This window comes from Epinephelus fuscoguttatus, linkage group LG15, assembly GCF_011397635.1.
Source record: "Epinephelus fuscoguttatus linkage group LG15, E.fuscoguttatus.final_Chr_v1".
Taxonomy (NCBI): Eukaryota; Metazoa; Chordata; class Actinopteri; order Perciformes; family Serranidae; genus Epinephelus; species Epinephelus fuscoguttatus.
The window spans coordinates 10219109-10245539 of record NC_064766.1 but is presented as its reverse complement, the minus strand read 5'-3'; the positions used below and the strand labels follow the sequence as shown (position 1 = coordinate 10245539).

The window sequence follows — 26431 nt, the reverse complement described above, 5'->3', positions numbered from 1 at the left end:
TCGAAAAATATGAAATGTTTCTCAATGTTTGAAACCCAGAACACGCTGAAATTCATTTCCACTACTATCGAATATGTTTTATATCGAATACACAAATTACCCATTATCATTTATTTCGCCAACGACAAACTGCGCAAAATATGCGCAAGCTTGATTTCCTACATCACAAGGCTAATAGGCTAACAGCTCACCCTTCCTGTTAGTACGAACGATGAAGGCGACTCTCGTTCAACATCGATACGCTTCAAATATGCCGACAATAAGGTGATTTAAGTTTATTTAAAAGATGGGTACTCGCAATAAGAGCAGTTCATTGTGAGGTTAGTTCCTAATTCGGACTCCGACGGTAGTATTGCTTAGACAGAAGCTAAGCTACATGTTAACGCTACCCAGACCGGAGGAGTCTCTGTGCAGCTGGCATAGCTGATTAACTCACAGCAGGGGAATAGCTGGCTTTTCTCAGGTTGAAACAAACCTGCCTTTCCAAAGATGTCGTGGTTCAATCATGTCAGTCAGGGCTCACATCAGCAGCAACAGCAGCAGCCCGCTGACAGCCACAGACTCGCAGACATGCTGTGTAGCACACACAACTCCAGGCTCAGGGGTCCGACAGAGGGATCACCGACCATGGCAACACAACACTGGACCGGCTGCTCCACTCCCACCCCGGAGGACTTTCCATCAGCTCCACAGGGTGTAGTCAGCCCTCCGAGCCTTGAAAACCTGTCCTGCGCTTCTCCGGGTGCAGGTAGGGTGAGAGAGCCGGAGCCCATCTCCTATGTGAGCCTCCAGGAGCAGCGGTGCGTCCTGAGCTGGTTCCAGGGCTGGAACGCCAGTCAGAGGGAGCGCTTCTTGCAGGACCTTCTGGGGAAAGCTGTACCTGGGAAAGTGTGCACCCTCCTAGATTCACTCAGTACTCTTCAGGTACTATACACACTGTAACCTATTAACAGATGATCTAGATAGTGATGTTATGTCATTTCTAACATATATCTTTTTGCACACCTAAAAGGTTAAAGACAGACTACCAAACATCTTTGAATGCCAGCTGCGCCTGTGGACCCAGTGGTTTGAGTCATGGGGAGAAGAGGAGAGGAATCATTTCCTGCACATACTGGAAGAGCGGGACCCAGTTTTTGTCGCCCACTTTTACAGGAGTGTTGCTGGTACAGCAGGAAGAGACTGAGCAATGTTTGCGTTGTGATAGAAAAGCAAGTGAAATGTGTTAGAGAGGTGACGTGTTGGGAAACTTGTATTAGACCTTCTCCTCAGAGAATTGCTTGTGTAACTTTGATGGGATTTGTGAAGGTGAAACCATTCCATTAAGAACAGAGGTGTTCATTCAGTATAAGCTCTTTTTATCCCGTTTCCTACACTGGATTCTCCAGGGCTTCACTTCACTTCTCTTTTTAAGTTCAGAACTTTTTGCCTAATGCTTTCATCATGAGTGATACTCTGCCATTTAGTGACTAATGGTGCGGATGTAAAATAAACAGGTTTAACATCTGGCTGTAACATAATTAAACTTACATGCTTAATATTTCTGTAGAGGGCCTAGAGAGTGACACACCTGGAATGACATGGACAAGGAGACATGTTCTTTTTCAAACACAGAATAATAAACAAAAAGCATTATTGTTTATTTGTTGGTGTTTTATTTTCTGAAACAATCAGCAGCAGTAATAACAGTACTATGCCTGAGAAATATTCTGCTGTCACAGGGACTGTTTCATTACCTACTGAGAGGACCATAAATGAGATCTGACACATAGGACAAAACACAACTTGCCCTATTTACTATTGCTGTATATCCAGTCAACTGATCCAGGTGAAAGTAAAACTATTGGTACCTGACTTTCAGTATCCTCAACACAAAAATTGATAAATGGATGAATTTTGTCTGTAAAGCTTTGACCTACAAATGAGTATATATGAGTTCTGGCACCAGCATCGTAAAAAACAACCTCTCCCTTTTTGTAGTCCAGTAGAATTCCCAGTGTAATAGGTTGCGTCTGAAGTGGAATTGTAACAGATGTCCTATCGATAGCTCTGTATTGACCTTGTTTGTTCAAGACAAGAGTCCAGAAACCATTTCTCGGACTGAATGATATGTGTCCCTTTCTTGGAGCAGATTCACTGGCCATCCCGATGTGGAAACAATGCTTCCCAGCAACAGAAACCTCCCAGTATTGTTTGCCACTTGAGAACCCAGTCGTGCCCAGGACAGCGAGAACTGAATCATACCGGCCTGGATGGTCTGGGACATTTTGTATTTCCTCACTTGTGGACATCTCGGTGTTATCTGCCGACAGAGCTATTCTGGGATGGGCTGTGTTTGGGTCCAAGGTCATCTTCTCTGTAAACCGAGAAATGTAGTTACTCGTGTATCTTTACATCACATTTTGAAAGAAAACTGATATTCAGAAGTTTAAAACACTACTCCAGTGAGGGGTGTCACTTCCATAAAGTTTAGGTAAAAAAATTATCAAAATTAAAGCAGCAGAGGCTGAGATATCCTAACTTTGGTGCTTTGGCATGGGTCAAGCTCCAAAATAACTGGACCCTACATTTCCCATGATGCAACTGACTGGCATCTTTCATTAGACCCTGCCTGTGTGGTAAACGCCCATGTCTTACCCGTGGATGTATAGAGAGAGCTGGATACAGCATTGGAGGTGGGGCCCATTCATTGCTCTGAAAAGTGCGCAGTGGTGCATGAAGCCAAAAACCTTGGTTTCTGCAGTAAGAAATTAGCCATATCTTCCACATCGTAAGGTTGATAGAGCAAGCTAACGAAAGACTCTTGGTGGCTGAGAGGCCAACCTCCAGTTTATCCCTCCTGGATCAAATCTTGATCATTAAACACGTCATTTTCACAATGTAAATCTATGGGAAGAGGTTGGGTTTTTTTGGGCCCCATGGCATCATGTGAAGGATTCAGACTTTAAAATTCCGTGTTTTGCCAGTATAGAGTGTTCCTGGGATGATGTTTTTCTATAGCCAACACGAAACAGAGCTTCACCCTGGTTTCCTCATCAAAAAGCCAATGGGATTTTTTCAATGGGATTATTGCACTGTGGCAAACAGATATTTCCAATACTTACAGGCTTTGTTCAGCAAGATGATCTTCACAGATAAAAACAACTTTAATGATTTAAAGCCTAATGCAATCACAAGTAAAAAGCTAATGTTAGGCTATAAACTAGTACTAGTACTAGTACTAGTACCGTCGCTTAATTTAACATCCCCATCACAGTGAGGCTGTAAAGCCATATTCGGCAGAATAACGTTCTATAGTCTCACTTAGCCACCAGTTAACAACTGCCTTTATTAATACAAAAAAGCTTTAAAGTTCACAAGTGGGGTATTTACTGATGTATTTTCTGTTAAAGAAGAAAATGTGAAAGTCTCTTCAGCTTATGTTTACCACAGACCTTATCAGGCATCTAACCAAAAACCCATTCAAAAAACTCACTGAATTTGAGATGAGGATCCGAGAGTGCAAAAATGCTGACTAATTTCTGGGTTTTAGGACTCATTCCTGGAGCACTCTTTATAAGATTGGCTTCAAAGCCTGGTGCTGTTCCTGGGGGCTTGATCTTCCCCTGAAATGCATTGCATGTTGGAAGACAATAATTCTGACTCCCAACTTAGGATCTAAATGCCTCCTACTGCATCTGCTCGGGAAATTATGGGTACCCACAGCAAACTGATGTTTATGTCATGTCTGTCTCTGAGCTTTGAAAACATCTACAGACGACCACAGCACCATTAGCAAAGAGAAACAGCGTATAAAATAAGTTAACTTGCTTGTGTTTGCTCATTAAAATAATGTAAGACAGCTCCAAATTGTGAAAACAGGTGCCAAGAGTACTAGTGTGAACCATCGCAGCTAATAGCATTAAGTTGTTGTGCATTATTCGTTGATGCAGATGGGCATGTTGCAAAAACTCCTCTCAAGCAAAAATCAACTGAATGGAGAGGAAATGGCAGCTGCAATATTGTTACAGCATGTTTAACAACACAAACACCACATAGAGTGACATAATTAATGAAAAGATCATTCTGCTTGGTTCACTGTGTGTGCTGCCCTGTTGCTATGACGTCAGGTGTGTTTATGTCGGTGAACTTGGGCTAGATGGATCTGCCTGGGATCTGAAGGGTTATATATTTTTATCATGACATTTATGAGCATTTTACATGCAGGATTTAAATATTAACACTAAACAGAAATATCAAAGAAACTGCAGGCTGAATATTTCCAAGAAATTAAATTTAAGCTTGTGTGTGACTCACTGGTATGGATCGTCTTATCTTCCTCATCAGTCAGTTTGCTTTGAAGTTCTGAGGAGAGAGAGAGAACAGCACATTTTTTTTGGGTGGGGGTAATATCACAGTGCGTTCTCTGCAATTTGTAGACCAGAACTAATTGCTACCTTGTACAGTATCCTCAAGTTGTGTCTTCTCATTTTGCAGGTCTGGCATTGAGACAGAAAAGACATCGAGATTTGTACATTTTATCAGGAATCATGAGAGCAACTGCTACGTTTTTGTCCCTGTTACATTAAATGAATCTGCTTATTGCAAGAGAGTTGAACATACTGTCGTAATCGCTCTGCAGCTTGTTATTCTCCCTGGTCTGTTCTTCTAACTCCTGCTGCAGCTGCTTAAGCGTGGCGTCCTTCTCAGACAGCAGCTGCTGTAGGTAGTCAGCGTTTTCCCGGGCCTGCTCCAGTTGTCTCTCTAAGTCTGTTTGGTGAAATGTATAGTTAAAAAATGACATCAAATGCCTCCTTGTATTATAATGCTGGTATCAAAAAGCCAAACTAAAGTGGAGGCTATTAAGTAAACAGGTTAAGTTATCCCCTGCTTGACAAACCATTTACAAATCAAATGTTTTGGCAGTGGCTTGACAATAAGCTTTCATCAATATTGTTTCATGATAGGAGTCTAATACAGATGCCATTTCACCGAAGCTGCTGATTGACAGTATTCTGTACAGTGTCCAGTTTCTTTGAATATGTCCACAATGAGTTGTTTTTTTACAGAACTGTATTCTCCTTGGTAGGAAAAACTCTTAAACAGCCTTTTTTTATACCGTTCCCATTCCCAAGCCATCAAGCACCAATGCTTTGTCACACCCCTCTGCTTCTCATAGCGACGCATAGGGCATTTCTATGTGAAACACAGCTGAACCACATTGTAATGCAAGGTACAGTAAATGTTGTGTAATGGCGGCAGTTAGATTGAGGCAACAAAACTTTGGTTATATATATTTGGTTATAAAGAAAGAAAATCATTTTTAAATAACATTAAACAAGAATGTTTTTTGCATTATAATAACGTAACTCGACAGGAATATATCACAACATTGACTTTTGGTTTCACTGCAGTCTCCTGGGTGAAAGTCTTGTTTTGTTTGACCTGTCTACCTCCCCACCCTCTCCCCTTACACAGACTTATAGTTGCTCTCCGCAGTATTGCCATGGATGGGTTTACAGTGGAGTTAGCTGAAGGCCCAGTACGTCTCAAAAACACGCTAAAGGACACTTTTGTTGTTGCCGTGATAAAGTGTTGGTATTTAACAACCTGAGAATGACAACGGGCTGGTATTTTACATGAAATAGGCTATGCACTGTTTAACTTGTACCTGAAACATAGCACCTCTTTGCCTTCACAACCGCATCCTTGTTAAATGTGCAAAGTCATCTGGTGTGCTGGACTGAATACAGCGCGTGTGAGGTATGTTCGACACCCCTGCTCTAATATATACTGACTGAATGTACTGTTTTTCTCTATGGAACTCACTATTGTATTCGTGCTGCAGCGTGATATTCTCCATGTTTTGTTGTTCCAGCTCCTGCTGCAGCTGTTTGAGGTTGGCATCCTTGTCATGCAGCTGCTGCTGCAGGCGATCTGCATCCTCCTGGCTTTGTTGCAGTTGTCTTTGTAAATCTGTTTGATGAAACATTTACTTAAAAAAAACTATGAATGATGTAGTGGATGTGAAGGACAACTACATGCATGGAGTGAGAATGAGGTCATATTGAGGATCTCACCATCACACTGGGTGTTGACATCAGTGCAGCACATTTGCAGTTCCTTGATCTCTTCCTTTAAGTCTGACAGAGGAAGGAGGTGGAAACGCTATGTATCAAACACCAAGAGACTTTAGGTAGTGTCTGTCAAAGTACAAACAACGTCCTTTGTCTTCTCCTTAATGCTTTTTCTTGACTTTGATGGAAAACGTCATGAGGCCAAGAAAAGATATAAGGGAGAATTCATGAGGACTTAGGAAAAGACAACCGCGGTGCTAAGAGAATCCAACTGCACCTACACTAGGACACATAGTTATCCAATGGCAGATGTTATTGACATGGGTCTGCTGTGTGAATTTATGCAAGATGCGCAAAATGGGTTTTTGTAAACAGCCGAATGGTACGGCACTTTAAATGGTGCTGCCACGAGGAACTGTGGGACAGCATTACCTCCTGTCTTTGCGTAAAGAATGGTCCATTGTACCCTATGCTAAAGGAGATAAGAAAGAAAGCATTTAAACATCTTTCCTTAGCATTTAGAGAATTCATTCACCTCTTATCATCACTGCTATTTACACATCATTTTACTCAGTTAGGAACTTAATCTTTGGACAGAGCCATGCTAGTGGTCCCCTCCCCACCCATTTGCAGTCTTTGTGCTATGCTATGCTATGCTAGCTCTGGGCTGTAGCCTCATAGCAAGCAGACGTAGGAGTGGTAACGACCCTCTCATCTAACTCTCTGAAAAAAGCAAATAAGCATATTTCCCATTGTCAAATTATCCCCTTAAGCCACTGCAATGTAATATACATACCTTTATTTGTGTTTTCAAGTCGTCTGTTCTCTTTTTGTTGTGTTTGCAGTTGTTGTTCCAATTCTGAGAGAAGACACAAAAAACACAACTGCATGAAAAACGTATATGATGACAGATGATTTAGTCATCACGTTAGTCTTAGGAAAATTTCCAATATCTATTCTAGCATGCACAGTAAGAAATAATATGTTGGATGACAGCACAGACATGATGGTATAAAATTCTCAGATTGACAAACCAATGCTATTTTTTTCGGCAGCCTTGGATGCCTTTTTCTGAGCCTTTTTCAGCTGTGTCCTCAGATCAGCAATCTCCATAACTAGCAGAGACACAGACACAGACACAGCCACAGTGTTATTTGGTGCTGAAAGGAAACAACCGGCAGCAGATGTAACAACAGCAAATAAGAGATTTTCATACTCAGTTGAAAGTTCTTTGCATCTGCTTCATTGAGTCGAACTTCGCTGTCTTGCAGTTGCCTCTTTGACAAATCCAGTTTCTTTTGAAGCTCTGAAAATGATTTAGAGATCAATGAAATACAAAACCATAGAATCTGTGTATGTGGCTTAACAGAAGGTATGATTGCATTTCTGTCTTTACCTGCAAGATTCTCAGCATTTGTTTCTTTAATTTCTGATATCTCCTCTTCCAGTGGTTTGATTTTCTTGTGAAGTTCTATAATCTGAGCCGCTAAAGATCAAGCAAGGGATTTTTTTTTTAATATTCTGATGCTACTTGATAACTTGATAAAAGTTGTTTTTCTCTGCTTAAGGCTGAATGGAACACTTACACAAATTAGCAATCCTTGTATCACTTGAATCCAGTACCAGCGTCTTTTCTGATATCTGATTTCTGATGTCCTCCAGTTCATTCTCCAGATCTTTAAGAAAGACAGAATGGATCTTATACTTCCTCAAAATGCATGAAAAAGTATTCAGAATAAATTTGACTTGTGTACACGGCTTTCCACCTTTTATTCTCTCCGATGCTGCTTGTGACTGACGCTTCGCTTGCTTCTCCAATCTTGCTATTTCATCTTGTTGAGACAAGATTTTAAACACTGACAGAAGAAAGTCTAGATTAGATACACTCAGTGAAGCGATAGAACAATTCACTTTTACTGTCATTTTGATGATGACTCACTCAGTTTAGTATTTTCATTGTTTTCATCTTGAATTCCTTCAACTAAGTAATTCAAATGGTCTTGGAGTGCTGCGGAAAAGACAGAATGGCATTATTTCACGTGAGGGCATGTTTCATTTAGACTGTTTATTCCAAAAATTTGGAGATGTAATTGCTTTAGAGTCCTTAGTGTATGTCTTCAAAACATACACTAAGGACTCACCACTCACCACTAATCTTAGCATAATCTGTGTCATTTGATGCCACATTCGCCAACCTCTCAATCTGTGTTTGTATTGCAATAATCTGTAGAACTGAAAAAAAGGTTAAACATTGATAATCATATTCTAGCATGTATAACTTCCCACCTTTATTATACATATATTTCAGTGCTTTTGACTCTTTCAGTGGGTTGTTTATTAAGAATAAGAATAAGAATAAGAATAACTTTATTCATCACCAAGGGGAAATTCAATTATCTGTCAGCTCATCTATTATATGTCAAAGAATTATAAAGCCTGATGGCTGTTGGTATATAGGATCTTCTGTATCTCTCTGCCCTGCATGGAAGATGTTCTACTCACGTCTTTGTGGTTGAGTGCTTCTTTCTTTCAGCTCTTTTTTTTTTTGGGCTAGCTCGCTATTTTTCTCTTCGATAATTTTTTGAAGCTCTGCGGAAGAAAACAAAGTCTTTTTTTTTTTCAGCTTGTATATCCTTCCTTTTTCATGCCTTTTTTGAGAATAACACCTCACATTATTGTTTCAATATGTCACTAAGCTGCACAGTTGCCATTTTTGTGGACTCATTGGAGAGCTTCATTTAAACAACATGAAAACTGAATATCTCAGAAACAGTATATACTTAATGTCATGCAAGGATGTAATGTATTGACACACAGGCAATATTGTATACTGTTTTGAAGCACACACACACACACACACACACACACTGACCTTTTATTTTGGTTTCAGATTCAGTGTTTTGTAGTTGTCTCTTTAGCTCCTCCACTTGCAGGGTTAATGTAGAAATTTGAAGAGCTGAAAGAACCAGATTTTAAATCAGTTAAATTAAAGAAAGGTGTTCAGATTGTCTTAACTTTTTTCTATTACTGGTGATTTTTTTTACAGTAAAGTCAGACTATACTCTTTTACAGTCATTGCCGGGCTGCAAGCACACTACTACATGTAGCTACATGCTACCATCAGGGAATCATGTAATCTTGGTCGCCAGTGTTGTTGTTTTCTCCCTGATTTCGGAACATATTCCTGCTGGAACATGTCCAGTTGTGAAGATTGTGGTTGAGAATGTTTTATTGGTGATTTTTCACGGTAGAAAGTGCTGCTATTCTCTATTACAGTCATTCCCCCTGCTGCAATGACAATGCAGAGACCCTGAGATACAGACGACCCAGAAAGGCTGACCAATCACAGCAGACTGGGGTTTTTTGGGAGGCAGGCGCTTAAATGGAGCATCTAATACAGAGGACAAATACAGATGTTCCAGAACAGAGGGTATGAGGATAATACAGTGCTTTTTTGAACATTTAAGCATGCAAACATGTTCTAGTAGAAACCTGAAATAGAAGTATGTACCTGCACATGAGCATAATAGTTCCCCTTTAGAACTCACAAACATCACAACACAATCATTCATTTTCTTAATCAGTCAAGTCACTGTTGGGGAACATGGCTCCACCACTCACCAAGTGAAGTAATAGACTCAGATTTGGACTGCAGCTCCTTCATTTTAGTATCCAGGTCATTCTGCAGACCTGAACACACATTTGGACACATTAGTCACAACTGCTGATCCAACAGACAGAACAAGATATAACATTTGTATGCCTTAAATTTGGTTATCTGAGGACTGTGAACAATATATTTCTAAGATACTAGTTTCTGAATGCTAATCTAATAGTTGTGGTTTTGAACATCTTTTTTATTTAACATCAACATCTGCCATGGTTGCCCTCTCTCCTGTTTACTGTTCACCTCACCTTCCCAGCCACTTGTAGAGGTTGTCTGGCTATCACAAGATCATACGCAAACACTGTCCATAACACACAAAATTGTATATCCCCTTTTGCAGATGATACTATCGATCATAGAAAAAAAAACTCTAACTTGATGCCCAGATGTTAAACTATTTGACGGGTTAAGTATTAGTGCCCCTAAGTGAACTCTGTTAATCTTCCCAATTTTCATGGGGTACAACATTTCCATAATATTTTTAAAATAAGACTTTGGAACCAAAAAAACCCATTATGAAACTAGAAGGGCATAAGGTGTAAAATCTGAACATACAGTACAGGCCAAAAGTTTGGACACACCTTCTCATTCAATGCATTTTCTTTATTTTCATGACTATTTACATTGTAGATTCTCACTGAAGGCATCAAAACTATGAATGAACACATGTGGAGTTATGTACTTAACAAAAAAAGGTGAAATAACTGAAAACATGTTTTATATTCTAGTTTCTTCAAAATAGCCACCCTTTGCTCTGATTACTGCTTTGCACACTCTTGGCATTCTCTCCATGAGCTTCAAGAGGTAGTCACCTGAAATGGTTTTCCAACAGTCTTGAAGGAGTTCCCAGAGGTGTTTAGCACTTGTTGGCCCCTTTGCCTTCACTCTGCGGTCCAGCTCACCCCAAACCATCTCCATTGGGTTCAGGTCCGGTGACTGTGGAGGCCAGGTCATCTGCCGCAGCACTCCATCACTCTCCTTCTTGGTCAAATAGCCCTTACACAGCCTGGAGGTGTGTTTGGGGTCATTGTCCTGTTGAAAAATAAATGATCGTCCAACTAAACGCAAACCGGATGGGATGGCATGTCGCTGCAGGATGCTGTGGTAGCCATGCTGGTTCAGTGTGCCTTCAGTTTTGAATAAATCCCCAACAGTGTCACCAGCAAAACGCCCCCACACCATCACACCTCCTCCTCCATGCTTCACAGTGGGAACCAGGCATGTGGAATCCATCCGTTCACCTTTTCTGCGTCTCACAAAGACACGGCGGTTGGAACCAAAGATCTCAAATTTGGACTCATCAGACCAAAGCACAGATTTCCATTGGTCTAATGTCCATTCCTTGTGTTTCTTGGCCCAAACAAATCTCTTCTGCTTGTTGCCTCTCCTTAGCAGTGGTTTCCTAGCAGCTATTTGACCATGAAGGCCTGATTCGCGCAGTCTCCTCTTAACAGTTGCTCTAGAGATGGGTCTGCTGCTAGAACTCTGTGTGGCATTCATCTGGTCTCTGATTTGAGCTGCTGTTAACTTGCGATTTCTGAGGCTGGTGACTCGGATGAACTTATCCTCAGAAGCAGAGGTGACTCTTGGTCTTCCTTTCCTGGGTCGGTCCTCATGTGTGCCAGTTTCGTTGTAGCACTTGATGGTTTTTGCGACTCCACTTGGGGACACATTTAAAGTTTTTGCAATTTTCCTGGACTGACTGACCTTCATTTCTTAAAGTAATGATGGCCACTCGTTTTTCTTTAGTTAGCTGATTGGTTCTTGCCATAATATGAATTTTAACAGTTGTCCAATAGGGCTGTCGGCTGTGTATTAACCTGACTTCTGCACAACACAACTGATGGTCCCAACCCCATTGATAAAGCAAGAAATTCCACTAATTAACCCTGATAAGGCACACCTGTGAAGTGGAAACCATTTCAGGTGACTACCTCTTGAAGCTCATGGAGAGAATGCCAAGAGTGTGCAAAGCAGTAATCAGAGCAAAGGGTGGCTATTTTGAAGAAACTAGAATATAAAACATGTTTTCAGTTATTTCACCTTTTTTTGTTAAGTACATAACTCCACATGTGTTCATTCATAGTTTTGATGCCTTCAGTGAGAATCTACAATGTAAATAGTCATGAAAATAAAGAAAATGCATTGAATGAGAAGGTGTGTCCAAACTTTTGGCCTGTACTGTATTTCCTGAATATCTAATGTAGTTTACTGCAGACAATTCACATTAAATGATTCCTATAGCTCTCCCTGTTAGTAATTGGTGGTTCTTCAATTTGTTTGGACAGTAAAGGCTATCCATTAAGGTTCACACACATTTCCCAATAATTAATTCATCTGGAGGGATTGATTTGCAAGATGTTGCATAATATTCCCTGTGCTTTTCTGCCTTGAAACTGCAGCTTATCAATGACAGTCTCAAAACATGGATCACACAGGCAGGGTTTCAAACGTCACATACCTAAGCAACCAAACAACTTGTGGGGTGGGGCTTTCCATGTAGTTAGCATAATACTAGGGTGAAACAAGGAATCTCACGGGATGCGTAGCTACACATCAGTATTTTGCAAGCTTGGTTTCACATAGTTTCACTTCAGTTTTTTTACACCATTGTATATTCTTTAGTAGCTAGCAAAACAGAAAACAAGCAGAGGTTTGTGTTTGATGATTAGGGTACATTTGAGCTGCAGTTTTTTTCATTCAAAAACTTATGTATATGTATTTTAATTAACCAAGATGAGTTTTTAGGGATTTAATCAATGTCCAGAGAGTAACTTTAAAAAGACATCAAACCCATATATTTCCAACAACGGAGTCAAAAGGGTGTGACGTTATTGGCCAGCAGAGACAGTCAGTAACAAGTCAAAAGAGACTACACTCACCTTTAAGTTTTTCCTCAAAACCCGAACACTGTGCTTCTGTCTCGATCAGTTTATTCTGCAGAGCTAGATAAAAAAAAACCCATATTCATATTCAACTTAATCTTCTTTTTTCCTTGTTGCAGAAACCTACACATGCTAGTACTGAACTTACCCTTGATGTCAGCTTGATCTCGGGAGTGCTCCTCCACTTTTGCCTTCAGTTGTTCTCTGAGCTCTAGAAACAATAAGGTATGCTTTACCTTAAGAAGGAGCTATACTGCTAATACATGAACTCAAGAAGGTAAAAAAGAAATGAAATACTCACTAGTAACTACAGCAGAAGCTGTTTTTTCCTCATTCTGCTTTTCTGATGCAAGGTTTCTGAGTTGGTTGTGCAGATCAGTGGTTGTCAGAACTGAGAAAGAAAGAAATAAGATAAGATACATGGAAAATTTTAGACTATTTGCTCAGTTATGAATAGGGTTGGGACTCGTTAGGATTTTAATGATTCCTTACCGATTCCTCTTACCGATTCCTACATTATATTCATTATACTTGCTATACTTAAACAAGCATATAATAAACACAAATGCAATCATACAAATACAAAAACTTTATTCTAACTGTTGCACAGTACAATTAGATGAAAATACACATTTGTGTGTGGTGTGTATTTCAGATTTAGAGCTTGTATCATCTCCCTGAGAATATATAACAACAAAAAGTGATTCTCTGATTTCTACAGTAACACTATTAGCTCAAATTAACCATAGCAATGTAACAAAAAATACTTATACGCATTCATGCTTGGGCACTGTTATGAACGAAGACAACATGTTCCCCCTATACTTACTCAGCCTGGCGTTTGTCTGATTCTTCTCATTCAGCTCGTTGACATATTTCTGCAGCTCTTCCGTCTTGGTTTTAAGATCATTTGTGAGCTCTGAGAAAAATTTAAAGAGGTAAAAACACATTTATTGGTTAGATGAAGAAGATCAGAATACAAAATAACAACAACAGTAGCAGCAGGTCATGATTTGCTTGTTTGGGGATTTGTAAAGAAATATTAGAGATACTTACTGGTTACCTCAGTGGTTCGTAACTTCTGGAGATCTGACAACTGTCTCCGCAGCTGCTCCACCTGACTCTGCAGGGTCAGGATGCGCAGCACTGAAGCCCATCACAACAGAGAGGGAAAATGTAGTTTAATTCAACAGACACTGTAGCAGAATCATATAGGAGGGGATCTGAGAGGAATAGCAGACATTCCCTCATCGGCGAGACGATGGAAGAAAGATTTCCAGTCACAGTTGTTTCAAACTCACCCAGTTTTGTGTTGTCGTCGCCTTTGTCTTCAATTTGACTGATAAGGCCATCCACTCTGTCTTGTAATTCTAGGAGAGTGTAAGTAGTCTTTATTGTCAATTACATTTTGTCATTTGTGATTTCATTTTTTTAATAATTTGACTCTGAATTATTTGAAATAGACAAACCTTTTACACTGCCATCAATGGTCTTGTTTGCAGCCTGAAGGTCCCATATCTCATTCTGCAGCTCAATGACTGTTAAAACTGAAACAAGCAAACATGCCATGAGTTTCTCTGGGCTTATTATTATTAATGTGTTGCCAGTGCTCAACTAATACTTGGAACATCAGTGGATTAGGGGTGTACAAAGAACAAAAGAGCAAATGACTATAATAATGATGATAATAATAATAATAATAATAATAATAATAATAATAATAATAATGCTTTTTTACAGTGCTTTTTAACAGACCTAAGGACTCTTTACATGTGTGGATAAGAAAGTGCACAAATAGAATTACATAGAATTTCTTACAATCAAAGTAAAACCTTCTTCCAAATTTAGTTTTGTCTGTTTTACAGGCCAAAGATGATGGATTATAGCCAATGTATATTAGCTCTTATAAAGGGTCTGGGTCATTTCAGCCAGCCAAGCTTTTTGTTGTTTTGTTATCATATAATAGTTGATGCAATTGCACCACCTTGTGGGATTTTTCTCCCACAGTTTTTCGATAAAGTTCTTCCCGCAACATGATGGGGATGCTGCAAAGTTTGGTTCATTTTTCAGACAATTTGTAAACATTTAAAAATACTTTTTGATATATTTCTGTTCATTTCTATTGTGTCATGGTACAACAAATTTCTGTTTTCAAGATAAATAAATACAACGGCTAGCAAATATCTGGTTTTAAGTTTTAAACCTCACACACATTTGACACATATTATCTTATATATTTTAAGTTAAATAAACTTTCAGTAAGGTAGTAGTTAAGTATACAACTACCAGATGTTTTGCAAATTATAGTCTCAAACTGTGATCACACGAACAGTACAAATTTAGTTGTTTACATAAAAAAAAAGAGCGATTAAATTCACATTTTTGATGACATGACTGTGTTTAAAAGACTTTCATAAATTATTTCTTCTTCTCAGTGATAGCTGTGGAGCCATAGTCCTTATACATGATCAAACTTTTATCTAAAAGGTCACTATAGCAACAGGTGGCAACAGGTGTTTAGTTACACCCATAAAGATTATTTGGAGTTAAACACTGACCTAGATGATAACAGCGTATCAAATCAATGTGCTTACTTATTTTGGGGTTGGGGATCAGTCTCTCTATGTCTGCAGTCTTGGAGTTCAGTTCTTCTTGTTTCTCCTCCAGCTGCCTCTGCAGCTCTGTGAGGACACAAAGTGGTAGAGGCAGGAAGAGTTAATGTGACACAAGCACATCTAAATGTCATTTAATCTTCTAAATGACTGTTGAAAAAGCTAACTAACTTTGGTTTAAACAAAGAACATCTGATCATGTAATGAGATAAATTCACTTTTTTTTTTAACCAAAGCAGAACATTTTGCTCAAACAAGCAGATTAATTAAAGCAACATCTGGCTGCTAATGGAGTGATCTGGCCTTGTTAATTCAAGATACTGTCTGCTATCTCATTCCACTTGTATATCTTTTAAAATAATTTTAAGGAACACACATTTTCAATGCAAAACTAAATTGTTAATACAGATACACATTCGCTGTGTTTAACATTCACTGTGGCTCACCTGAGATTTTGTCTGGGTCTGCTGTTCTGATCTGATCCCTCAGAGTCTTCAGACCATCATGCAGGTTTATCACGTTCAAAACTGACTCAGATAAACAGAGTAAACATCACTACACAGCTTAAACTTCTGAAGCAAACTGAGCAGAGACCGTTTTCATGTAAAATGCTGAGATTTCAGCTATATGTGAATAATGCACTGCTGACTCTATAATGGCAGTGCTGTAGTGTGACGTTACTCACTTAGTGCCGCTTTGGAGTCTCCAGTTCTGTTCAGTTCTGCAATCTTCTGTTCAAATTCAGTCTTTACCTCTGATAGAAACATACATATGAATCATATCAGTACTGAAATTAAAATGTGACTCGTCAGAGCCTTTCACTAAAGTTATATTTACAACTTACCCACATATCTTTCCTCAAGACCAGAGCATTCTTCAACCTTTAATTTCAATTTCCTCTGCAGCTCTGTTGTATAAAAAGAGGACACCAGGTCATCAGAGCTCTCCCCACACAGCAGACTTACTTGTTACAATCCTATTAAGAAGAAATCAGCTCACCTTTGACCGCAGCCTGAGCAGAGGCAAGTTCCTTCTCTTTGGCTTGAAGCAGAGTCTGAAGGACTGTTTGAAAACAATGTTCAGACAGGCAACGCTTTTCTGCACTAACCACAAAAAACTCAAACCAAGACTCCACAACTTACCCTTGATCTCAGCTTTATCATGAGAGTGCTCTGCCATTTTGGCCTTCAGTTTTTCCCTCAGCTCTAAAAAACGTCAGTTTTGCTTCATGTTACCAAACAGCAATTTTTTATTAAATAAATAAATGAAGGCTGCAACAAACTATTATGTTTATTCTCAATTAATCTGTCATTTATTTCCTAAATTAATCAACTAATTGTTTGGTCAATAAAATGTCAGAAAATGTTTTTTTCCAAAGGCCAAGATGCCATCCTCAAATGTCTCAGTTTGTCCACAACCCAGATATTCGGTTTACTGATGTAGAGGGGTAAGGATACCACAACATATTTACTTTTAAGAAGCTGGAATCACAGAGGTTTGATTTTTTTTTCTTAAAAAAATTACTCAAACCAGTGACTCCATTGTCAAATTAATTGCCGATTAATTAAATATTTGATAACCAATCATTTAATCGTTGCAGCTCTAGAATTCAGTGATCTGAAGAAAATGAAATACTTACGAGTAACTGTTAAAGATGACTCCACTTTGTCATCGTGCATTTCTTTTTCTAGGTTTCTTAGTTGGTTGTGCAGATCAGTAATTTCAAGTACTGAGGTACAGAAATAAAATATTGTAAAGAAATATATTTTAGAGTGTTTCTTAATAATGAATGAAAACACCATATTCCCCCTCTACCTACTCAGCCTGGTGTTTGTCTGATTCTTCTCATTCAGCTCGTTGGCATATTTCTGCAGCTCTTTCTTCTTGGTTTTGAGATCATTTGTGAGCTCTGAGACAAATTTCAAGAAGTGAAAACATACGTATTATTTATATACAGAAAATAAGGACACAATAATAATAATATTACAATCAATGTAAGCAGTAGGCCTTTAGCTTGCTTCCCTCACTTAACTTTAACAGTCTTCTCTTCAGTGCAACCAGCTGTATATGATCTGAATAATGCTGCTTATGTTGTGGTGATCAGGGGATTAGTAACGAATCATTAGACATACTTACGGGTCACCTCAGTGGTTCGTAACTTCTCGTGGTCTGACAACTGCCTCTGCAGATGCTCCACCTGACTCTCCAGGGTCAGGATGCGCAGCACTGAAGCACATCACGACAGAGAGGAAAACATATAGTTTAATTCAAGAGATACTGTAATAAGGCAGAATTTCTCATAATTATTTCAAACTCACTTAGTTTTATGTTGGCATCGTCTTTGTTGTCTAATTCACCGAGAAGGCCTTGCACTCTGTCTTGCAAATCTAGAAAAAGAAAACTGTTTTTAGTCTGTATTTTTTAAATTTTGACTGTCAAATAATGTCACAGAGAACTGTTAAACTGGCATTTTAAATAAGACGAACCTACTATACGGTCATCAGTGGTCCCATTGGCAGCCTGTCTCTGAATGTCCCATATCTTATTCTGCAGCTCAATGACTGTTAAAACTGAAACAAACAAACAAACAAACACACACACACACAGTGAGTTTGACTAAATCTGTTAAAAGCAACTACTGACTTGTTTTGTTCACCACCAACAAAATACCTTAAAGATCCTCTAAACTGATGATGCGTCATTCTATAAAAATCATCCTGTTTCATTTAGCAATTAGTGCCCAAATAAGAGGAGAAATATCAATTACATTAGACCTTTATGTTGACAGTCCTTCTGACTTGTAAATGCCATATGCTCTCTTGATTCTTCTATATATACCATGTCATTTAAACATGATGAAGTCTTAGACTCAAATTTTCAGCATCAAACACATAATTTCCTGCATTTTAGTAAATTTAGTGATTTTTTTTTCTGTCTCAATTAATGGTCTATATGTCTTAAATCTCTGTTACTGATACTCCTTTCATGTTTTTATTGTGGGGACAAATGCACTAAATATTGATTGGGACGTGTCCTTTGCATCAACCCTGAAATCTACATCAATGGAGTGCAGTGACATGACATTAACACTCAGGGCTAAAGAAATGTTTGGCTGCAGCTGAAAGTTTAGAGAACACTTATTGAGCTCACTGATTTCGGGGTTGTGAATCAGTCTCTCTATTTCTGCAGTGTAGGAGTTCATTTCGGCCTGCTTCTCCTCCAGTTGCCTCTGTAGCTCTGTGAGGAGAAAGCGAGTCAGTGATCATTTCAGGAAGGAAAAAAAAACAATAAGAATGTTTTAAAGAATTAAGAACACAACAAAATATTCTCAATACCCGACTCAATATTGCACTGAGACATATACAAGTTCCCAGTGTGAAACATTCACTGTGACTCACCTGAGATTTTGTGTGGGTCTGCTGTGGTGGAGATCTGATCCCTCAGAGTTTTCAGAGCATCATGCAGGTTTATCACTTTCAAAACTGACTCAGATAAAAAAGAGCAGACATCAATACACATCTCAGCAGTAACTGAGCATAGACAGCTTTCATGTAAAATGGAAGAGATTTCCTCTGTAATGTAAATAATACACTGTGCTGGTGTGATGATGTCAGTACTGCAGTGTAACGTTACTCACTGAGTGTGGCTTTGGTGTCTCCGGTTTTGCTAAGTTCTGCAATCTTCTGTTTATATTTAGTCTCTACCTCTAATAGAAACACACACATGATTCAAATCAGCACTTAGAAACTAAAACATGACTGATCAGAGCCTTCAGCTGAAGTTATATTTACAACTTACCCTTGTGTCTTTCTTCAAGACCAGAGTATTCTTTACTCTTTAATTTCAGTTTCCTCTGCAGCTCTATTGTACAAAAAGATGAAGTCACGTCAACTCAATGCTCAACTGATATTGCGCTTTGAAGATGTCAGTGCAGAGTTAATGAACTTACCATTTATTTCGGCCTGAGCTTTTTCAAATTCCCTTTCTTTGGCTTGAAGCAGAGTCTGAAGAGCTGATATGAAACAATGGGATGTTAAGAGAATTTAATCTAAGTGAGTCAAAGCTACCAAATATTAATGGGATCTGTTTTTGTCAATTATCAGAAGCAGTGGATGAAGAACTCAGATCTTTAACCTTAGTACCACAGTGCAGAAATACTGTTACAAGTAAAAGTTGTAAAAATTTACTTAAAGGAGCAGTATAAAGGTTTTAGTGACATCTAGCAGTGAGGTTACAGATTGCACCAAACTGTACTGCTTACCCCTCCTTTTTCAAAGCATGTAGTCAACCTACAGCAGCCTTCAGGTAATCAGTGTAAAATTATGTAAGGCCCTCTCCAGAGTAGGGTTGGGTACCGTTCATAATTGAACCGATACGGTACCGGTACTGGTATCTGGAATTCGGTACGGTACCAAACGGTACCTTATTTCGGTACTTTTTAACCCTATGGGCCCTAGGCCTTTTTGGGGTATTTTTACTGCCTTAACTTTTAAGCTCATATCACAGTCATTATAAAGGCTACTTACACATGCTATATCATGCTATCTCTGTTCTTCTATGTGCCTGTATTTTATATTAATTTTTATATCAATGAAAAAAACAAATCTGTGTGACTAAATTCTTACATTTTTACATGTATCTCAGCATAGCAAGTTGGAAGTTGACATATTCTACCATATATGAAGAGGGGAGACTCTCTGGAATCTGGCAATATAAGAACTGTGATACTGGGACATTCTGTCACTTCACAGTTGTCCAAAACATGTGGTTTGTGCCAGGCGGACATGATTGCCAGTATTTTTTCATTATTGCAAGAAATTCCATTCCAAGTCAAAAATGTGTTTTATCTGAAAGAAACATGCAATATTTACATCTAAGATCATAGAAAAATAGTCAACCAAGTGCAATGATCTCCTCCAAGATAATATTTGTTTTTCAGTTTCAGTTATATATTGGGGAGACATTTTGGGCATTGGTGGGGGGGGGCATGTCCCCCTCAATGTATATGGTGACTACGGCCCTGTCAGCATGCATAATTAGGCTGCAGTTGTCTGGGTGCTCAAAGGTGAAGTGGCTGGTCCTGTCATACAAAGTTTGATGGAATGTCAACTGGACAATATGGAGATATTTGCATCTTGAAAGCCGGACTACAAATGTGGATAGACAGGGAGAAACACATGCAAGCCTGAGACGTGGTAAGATACGATATTCCTCACTATATAAAATGACTGACAACAAGATCCGTAAAATGGATTGTAAAGAAATTCGTGAAGTTTTTATTTTGTAGACAATTGATCTGTATTTAGAGCGTGATGGGATGACAGCACAATGATGTGTGTGGTCCTGCGCTTTCATGTGATATGCGTGGCATTTCTGTGCGAGCCTGCGTTCGCGAGTAATCCATCCAAGAGTAATGTGTGTGCAAAGCTGTATGAAAGCTCTGTTATACATCATTTTATTGTAATTTTTCGCTGTGAAAACATTGGACTACCGACAAGTGCTTGGCCTTGTCGTAAAGCTACAATTCTGCTGTTTCCACTGATATGCGTGGCTTCTCTTTCTTTGGACGCACTATGCGTTGTTCGGGCCCATAGTCTAAACTTCTTAGTTAAAACATTTTATTGAGAACATTTAGGAACAGTGCTGCACGTTAACTTTTGTCTGCACATTGTTTTTGTCGCCATTGTTGCCGAGTCTGAGGTGCCAGTCATGCGCTCTCGCTCCGCCTCCACCTCAGGTACCGAAATTTGGCACCGTTTCATTTTAAGTGAATCGGTACTGGGTAGTACCGATGTGAATCGGTGCCAAGTACAAAAAGTACCGAGTTTCGGTACCCAACCCTACTCCAGAGCCAGTGTTTAGTTTGCCCAATCTGGGCTACAGTAGAAACATGCAGTTGCAACATGGCAGGCTCTGTGTTCCCCTATGTAAGGAGAACACAAGTCTGAATTTCAGGTGATTAATAAAGAATGACACTGGAAACATCCCCCTAAATCCTACACACTGCTCTTTAAAAGATCCAGTGTGTAGCCAAGAACTGACAAACCAATCGCATTTTTGTATCAGCCACTGTAGTTTACAGCCCTTCCATGATGAGAGCATCAGAAAAACAGTTCTTTTTTAACGTGAAACTGCTTTATTAAATGTTTATACAGGTTTTCCGTAGATAATTCGGCTCCTGGTAAAAAACCTCCTGAACAATAAATACTGAAGGAATTCTAACCAGGAGTTCACGCTTGGCACATGGGACAAGTTACAACTGGTTGCAATCTGCAATCCTCACCACTAGATGTCACTAAATCATACACACTGCCCCTTTAGGTACAGTACTTAACGTACTTAGTTACTTTCCACCACTAACTATCAGCTGCTTTTCAGCCTGACTTTAATAGTAGAAACAGAAGAGGAGGACTCACTGGTGGCTGGATTTGGTGATGTTGTCTGGTGTTGCTCATCGTCATTCAGCTCTCTCACTTCTTTCATTATACTGATGATTTTCATGACTGGTCAAAGTAAAAGAAAAGACTTCAATGTTTAGGCACTGACTTTTGGTTCTGATATATCTATGATGTAGTGTGCTTTGTTGTTTTCTGCTAGTGGAGACAGTACAGCTTTAAAATAGAAAGGTTTTTGGAAAATAGAAGAATCATGAAGTAGAATCTGGTATTTTTTAAGGGTCAGCCTGCCTCTTTTTCATACTTAGTTGTGCCTGGGCATACTCTGATTCCTCCAGCTGCTTCTGTAAGTCTTCTTGTTTTCTCTTCTCCTCCTCCAAAATAACTCGTAGCTCTAGGGTGAAAAACAAGAACAACAACTTTTCCAGCTTATCAATTCATAATCCCACATTAGGCACGTACAAGTGTGACTTTATGTAGGCTCATTCACCTTGAAGTCGGGAATAAGTTGTCTTTTTGGCATTCATCATTAACTGTCTGTAATGCTCCACCTCGGCCTGCAGTATTAAAATTTCCTTGGCTGGAGAAAAAAGACAAGGAATGTCAAATACCTGCTGTAGTAAAAATTACTATAACAACAAAAAAAACTGCATTTTTTTGGGTTGCAAACTCACTAAGTTCTGTGTTATGCTCCTCACGATTCAACTGTAAAATCTTCTTTTTAAGGAGCTCAATTCTTTGCCTCCACTGCCTCTGGTAATCTGAAAAAGAAACAAAAATAAAGCTTTGGTAACATTAAGTTTGTCATGTACAAGATTACACAGAAACTACAACACTACGAGACAAAGACAGGACACAAAGTACAGGGACTCACCAGCAGCATTATTCCTGGATTCCTCAATGTGGACACTGATGAGCCTCTGCACCGCTGCAATCTTACTGTGCACAGAAATCAGCTCCAGCACTGGAGCACCAGCAGAGAATTTGTATCAGGAAAAGTTGCACCCTAAACCTTTGACATTGTTTAATATAGAGAAAATATACTCACTAGTTGAGTCTGCATCTCCTTTGCCTCGCAGCTCACTGAGCTCCCTGTCAAGCTGTTGTTGTAGAGCTGATGAAGTGGAATTAAGAAGACAACAAATCATGAAACATTTAATGCTAAAAGATGAATTCCTGCAAAACAAAACTGAAAAAACAGAAAGAACATATAAAGTGACATGGTGTAAGGGACTATGTAACTTTCACAAAAAGGGGCAACAATGACACTTATGTAATTATTATTATACTAACTGTGACAAATCTTCATAGTTTCACAGATGGGGAAGAGTCTACAAGGGAAAGTTCATCTCAAAACTGCCATGCCCCCCCATTGGCCACCCCTTGTCGGCGCCTATGAATATTTACCTAAAGTTTGCTACCATTAGCCGCATAAGCTACTGGTAACACCGGATCAAGTAAGGTTGACGTGCATTTATTCATGAATTCAACTTTCAATTTGAAAAAGGAAAATTTGTTCTTGTTAACTGGGTGTTCTTGTCTCAAAAGCCTGACTTCTGATATACGTCCTGAACATAGACTGTATAAAATAATGTAGACTGTACAAAATAATGGATGTGCTGCTGTGATGTCACCCACAGGTTTGTGGACAGCCAGTTTGAGGCCTCAAGTTTGGCATTTCAGCCGTGCCATCTTGGTATTTTAGAGCCAGAAATGACCAAATGCAGATGAGGGTTGGAGCTTTTAAGGAGGGAGGGGTAAATCTGACTCATAGAATGCTGTGACAGACAGGCTGTCACTCAAGTGGACTCGCCCTTAATTATACGTAACTTAAAGCCTTAATAAAATGTAAATGGGTAACTTATATAAAAATTCATCCCCTGTACAGTTGCCATGGATGTTTAAATTAGCTACAAAGTCTGAAACTGTTTCTGTACCAGGCTGTTAACATGTATTTCTCCTGTAAAGCTGGGCATTTTCACATGGGCTTGATTGATTCGCTTTTGGAGCCAGCCTCAAGTGGCTGTTTGAGGAACTGTTTCTAGCGCTTCTGCATTGGCTTCATTTCTCAATCCAAGATGTTGCCGCTTGGTCCTGAATTAAAGACGGGCAATTTTCAAATCATAACGTGCAGATATCTCATTCACGTGGGCAGGAATTTACCCTGAATTCTCTTGTTGGCCTGAAGACTTGTTACTCCTCCTCTAGATTCTGCACGCTCCAAGTCCCAGATCTGATTTTGCAATGAGATGATCTGAAGAACTAAACACACACACAAAAACCAAGTTAAATCAAAGCCATTTCCTACCGTGCAGCTCATACAGACTATATGTTTGTACATATCAGCATCTTGAGACTTAACCACTGCTCACAACTGTTCTACAAATGTCTTAAAAATAAAACATTCTTACTCAGTGTTGAGTTTGTGTGGCTTCCTTTAATTTGCTGCGTCTTCACGTTCAGTTCATCCATCTTGTCTTGCAGCTCTCTCTGCAGCACTGCTGGCACACGGGTTTGGAATCAAAGACATTTAGCTGATTTATCTAACAAAGCCATTCCCACAGACACACCAAGCAGAACTAGCAGTGCAGATGAAAATATCGAGCAGTTGGAGCCAAGCTAAAATATTTATAGTTGAAAATGATATTGATGTTTATTGTGTCAGAGGTAAAGGGAGGATACGGTGCTAAATTGCACAGACTTTTCCAGTGGATAAAGAGCAAAGCAACACTCACCTCTGATATCAATAGGTTCCGTAGAATTAGCAGCATTATTGACCTTCCTTTGTAATGCACTTACCTCCCTTGTGAGTGCAATGATTTTCAGGGCTAGAAAGAAAACAAACATTTTCATTTGACCAAACTGAAACTTTGCATTGCCATAAGAAATGAAAAGTGACATGTACTGCAAAACGATAAACAAAACATGAGTGGTTCAACTCAAATCAGGCAAACTTACTCAGAAATGCATCACTATCAAATGTCTCCAGGAGCTGGTTCATTTTGTTGAGTAACTGGGTTTGATAAGCTGTCCAGGAATTAAAGACACAGTTTAGCATTTTATCCATGTATATCGTCTAAACGTGTGCCATAGAAGCAGAGTATGATTTACAGTCTAAAGCTTACAGCCAGTAATAGCTGAGGCTGTCGAGCTGCATGTGGCAAGCTGCAGGTTCAGCAGTCTGACCTCCCTCCTCAACCCAAAGGCTTCATTATCTGTCAGAAAGAGTGCAGGTTATATCAGAGCAATAGTTTGAAATAGTGGTGTACCCCAGATTCTGGATGAAGACTCACCTAGCTGCCTGTTGCGGAGAGCTGTCTGCTGAAGCTGACTGTTAAGCTGCGCCACCTGTTCCTCCACACCTGACAAGGCATTGTGGTAATTCAGGAAGATAATAGAGACAGTACGTTGCAATACGTTTATTAAGTGTTACAATATGGTCTCTACATCAAGCTAAACCATCGTTTGTATTTGAAATGGGAGACTTTACATATAAATGACTCACCAGTACAAGTTTTGATAACAACTGACTGTGAGAGAACGAAATACATTGGATTAGTTGACATAAATATGAAAAATAGATTAAAAAAACATTCTTGAATTTTTTTTTTTTGTTGTTGTTACTTACAGTTACATTGATATTCCTGGGATCAATTCCCTCTGGAAGGGTTATCTGAAAGAGAAAGAGCATTGTAAGGATTGGCCAAATTGCTGCATAAATGTATTTATTTCATATGATAAGTAACAGTTTTGAGGACTCACTGGGATTTTTGAAATTATTTGGTCCACATCTGGGTTTCCTGTACGGCTAATTACATAGTCCTGATGGACTGGGGAAATACAGACCATTAAACATAAACACTTAATGTAGCTGTTAGGAGTTTAAAATATTTACATATTATTCACTGCTTACTAACAGAACTACACATGGATTACTGTTCCATGTTTACAGTGTTTTCATAATACTGTCATCCATACTCTCATTTTATTATTTTGATCTTTTCTGTACAAACGAAATCTATTATATGTCCATCCTAGGAGAGGGATCTCTCCTCGGTTGCTCTTCCTGAGGGTGTTGTATGCTATACAAACTGTAAAGCCCCTTGAGGAATATTTGTGATATTGGCTAGATAAATAAAATTGATTTGACTTACCATGTCTGTTGTCAGAAGCCTGAAAGACACAGGAGAGAAGGACGGGAATCCAAATGATGCGGGAACCCCCAGCCATTGTACTGCTTGTCTAAAATGTCCCTCTTCAACCTAATGCTTTTTATATGCCACTGAATGATCAATATGTGCAGATGTTGATGGTCTCCCAAATAAGGAGGAACAGACAAATGCCTACGTTGACAAAAAGCTAAAATCTATGTCCATCCAAAGAAGAAGAGGTTGCGTTAGATATTGCAAAACTTTTTATTTGTGCTCAACAAACACTGTGGTAACACTCAATCAAGGTTACTGTCCTAGTGGACCAATATTTAAAAATCAGTCACAAAGCATACCAGGCATGAGGCTGATGAATACTGCACTCTGTAGTTCATTTTTACAAAGTGTGGAGAAGAATGCTTTGTTTGTGTGCCACCATTCAGTCCATCTATCTATAGTATATCAGTATATCTATCTATATATATATCTATATGTCTCCATGTCAACAGTCCGTCCTGACTCTAAACTGTTTGTAATGAAGAACATATAACCTTAACAAATTTAAGGGTAAGATCTAAGCATTATCATAGCTTCACATGGCACCCTCAATATATAGATGGGAAACTGAAGTAAATGGAAACATCAAACAATGTTTAGGTGACAAGTCA

The 26431-nt window shown here is 39.1% G+C and overlaps 2 protein-coding genes across 3 annotated transcripts; one reads left to right on the top strand and one right to left on the bottom strand.

Annotated features, from left to right (window-relative positions):
* The first annotated feature begins 80 nt into the window (after positions 1-80).
* Positions 81-1604, top strand: lg15h14orf119 (linkage group 15 C14orf119 homolog). The gene is made up of 2 exons (XM_049599504.1): positions 81-924; positions 1013-1604. The coding sequence occupies exons 1-2, from the start codon at positions 490-492 to the stop codon at positions 1184-1186; spliced, it is 609 nt and encodes a 202-aa protein (XP_049455461.1). The 5' UTR covers positions 81-489; the 3' UTR covers positions 1187-1604.
* On the bottom strand, positions 1347-25900 carry si:ch211-14a17.10 (putative leucine-rich repeat-containing protein DDB_G0290503). 2 transcript variants are annotated; one of them, XM_049599502.1, is made up of 56 exons: positions 25770-25900; positions 25378-25445; positions 25244-25288; positions 25121-25145; positions 24909-24977; positions 24741-24830; positions 24574-24642; positions 24351-24443; positions 24027-24116; positions 23779-23877; positions 22664-22729; positions 22490-22579; positions 22290-22376; positions 22106-22195; positions 21920-22009; positions 21637-21723; positions 19170-19232; positions 19019-19081; positions 18858-18926; positions 18619-18702; positions 18371-18457; positions 17707-17790; positions 17539-17607; positions 17357-17446; positions 17040-17129; positions 16860-16949; positions 16363-16425; positions 16220-16282; positions 16065-16127; positions 15906-15974; positions 15667-15747; positions 15203-15289; positions 14078-14155; positions 13910-13978; positions 13665-13754; positions 13438-13527; positions 12910-12999; positions 12757-12819; positions 12606-12668; positions 9678-9746; positions 8929-9012; positions 8559-8645; positions 8205-8288; positions 7996-8064; positions 7823-7912; positions 7643-7732; positions 7453-7542; positions 7273-7362; positions 7091-7171; positions 6853-6915; positions 6060-6122; positions 5809-5955; positions 4603-4749; positions 4437-4478; positions 4297-4344; positions 1347-2356 (listed from the first exon to the last, which is right to left on the bottom strand). In XM_049599502.1, exons 1-56 carry the CDS (start codon positions 25843-25845, stop codon positions 1791-1793), a joined length of 4902 nt encoding a protein of 1633 aa, XP_049455459.1. In that variant the 5' UTR covers positions 25846-25900; the 3' UTR covers positions 1347-1790. The 2 variants fall into 2 exon arrangements, with proteins under 2 accessions (XP_049455459.1, XP_049455460.1); XM_049599503.1 differs by having other exon boundaries at positions 24027-24113; positions 25770-25898.
* Between the last annotated feature and the right edge of the window lie 531 nt (positions 25901-26431).

Excerpts from the sequence above, each read along its gene's own strand:
- lg15h14orf119 (XM_049599504.1), top strand. The coding sequence starts at position 490 with ATGTCGTGGTTCAATCATGTCAGTCAGGGCTCACATCAGCAGCAACAG. Across the intron at positions 925-1,012 it reads ATTCACTCAGTACTCTTCAG|GTTAAAGACAGACTACCAAA; the intron begins GTACTATACACA and ends CACACCTAAAAG.
- si:ch211-14a17.10 (XM_049599502.1), bottom strand. The coding sequence starts at position 25,845 with ATGGCTGGGGGTTCCCGCATCATTTGGATTCCCGTCCTTCTCTCCTGT. Across the intron at positions 19,082-19,169 it reads AGCTCAGGCCGAAATAAATG|AGCTGCAGAGGAAACTGAAA; the intron begins GTAAGTTCATTA and ends TTTGTACAATAG. Across the intron at positions 16,950-17,039 it reads TCAGACAAACACCAGGCTGA|TACTTGAAATTACTGATCTG; the intron begins GTAGGTAGAGGG and ends TCTGTACCTCAG.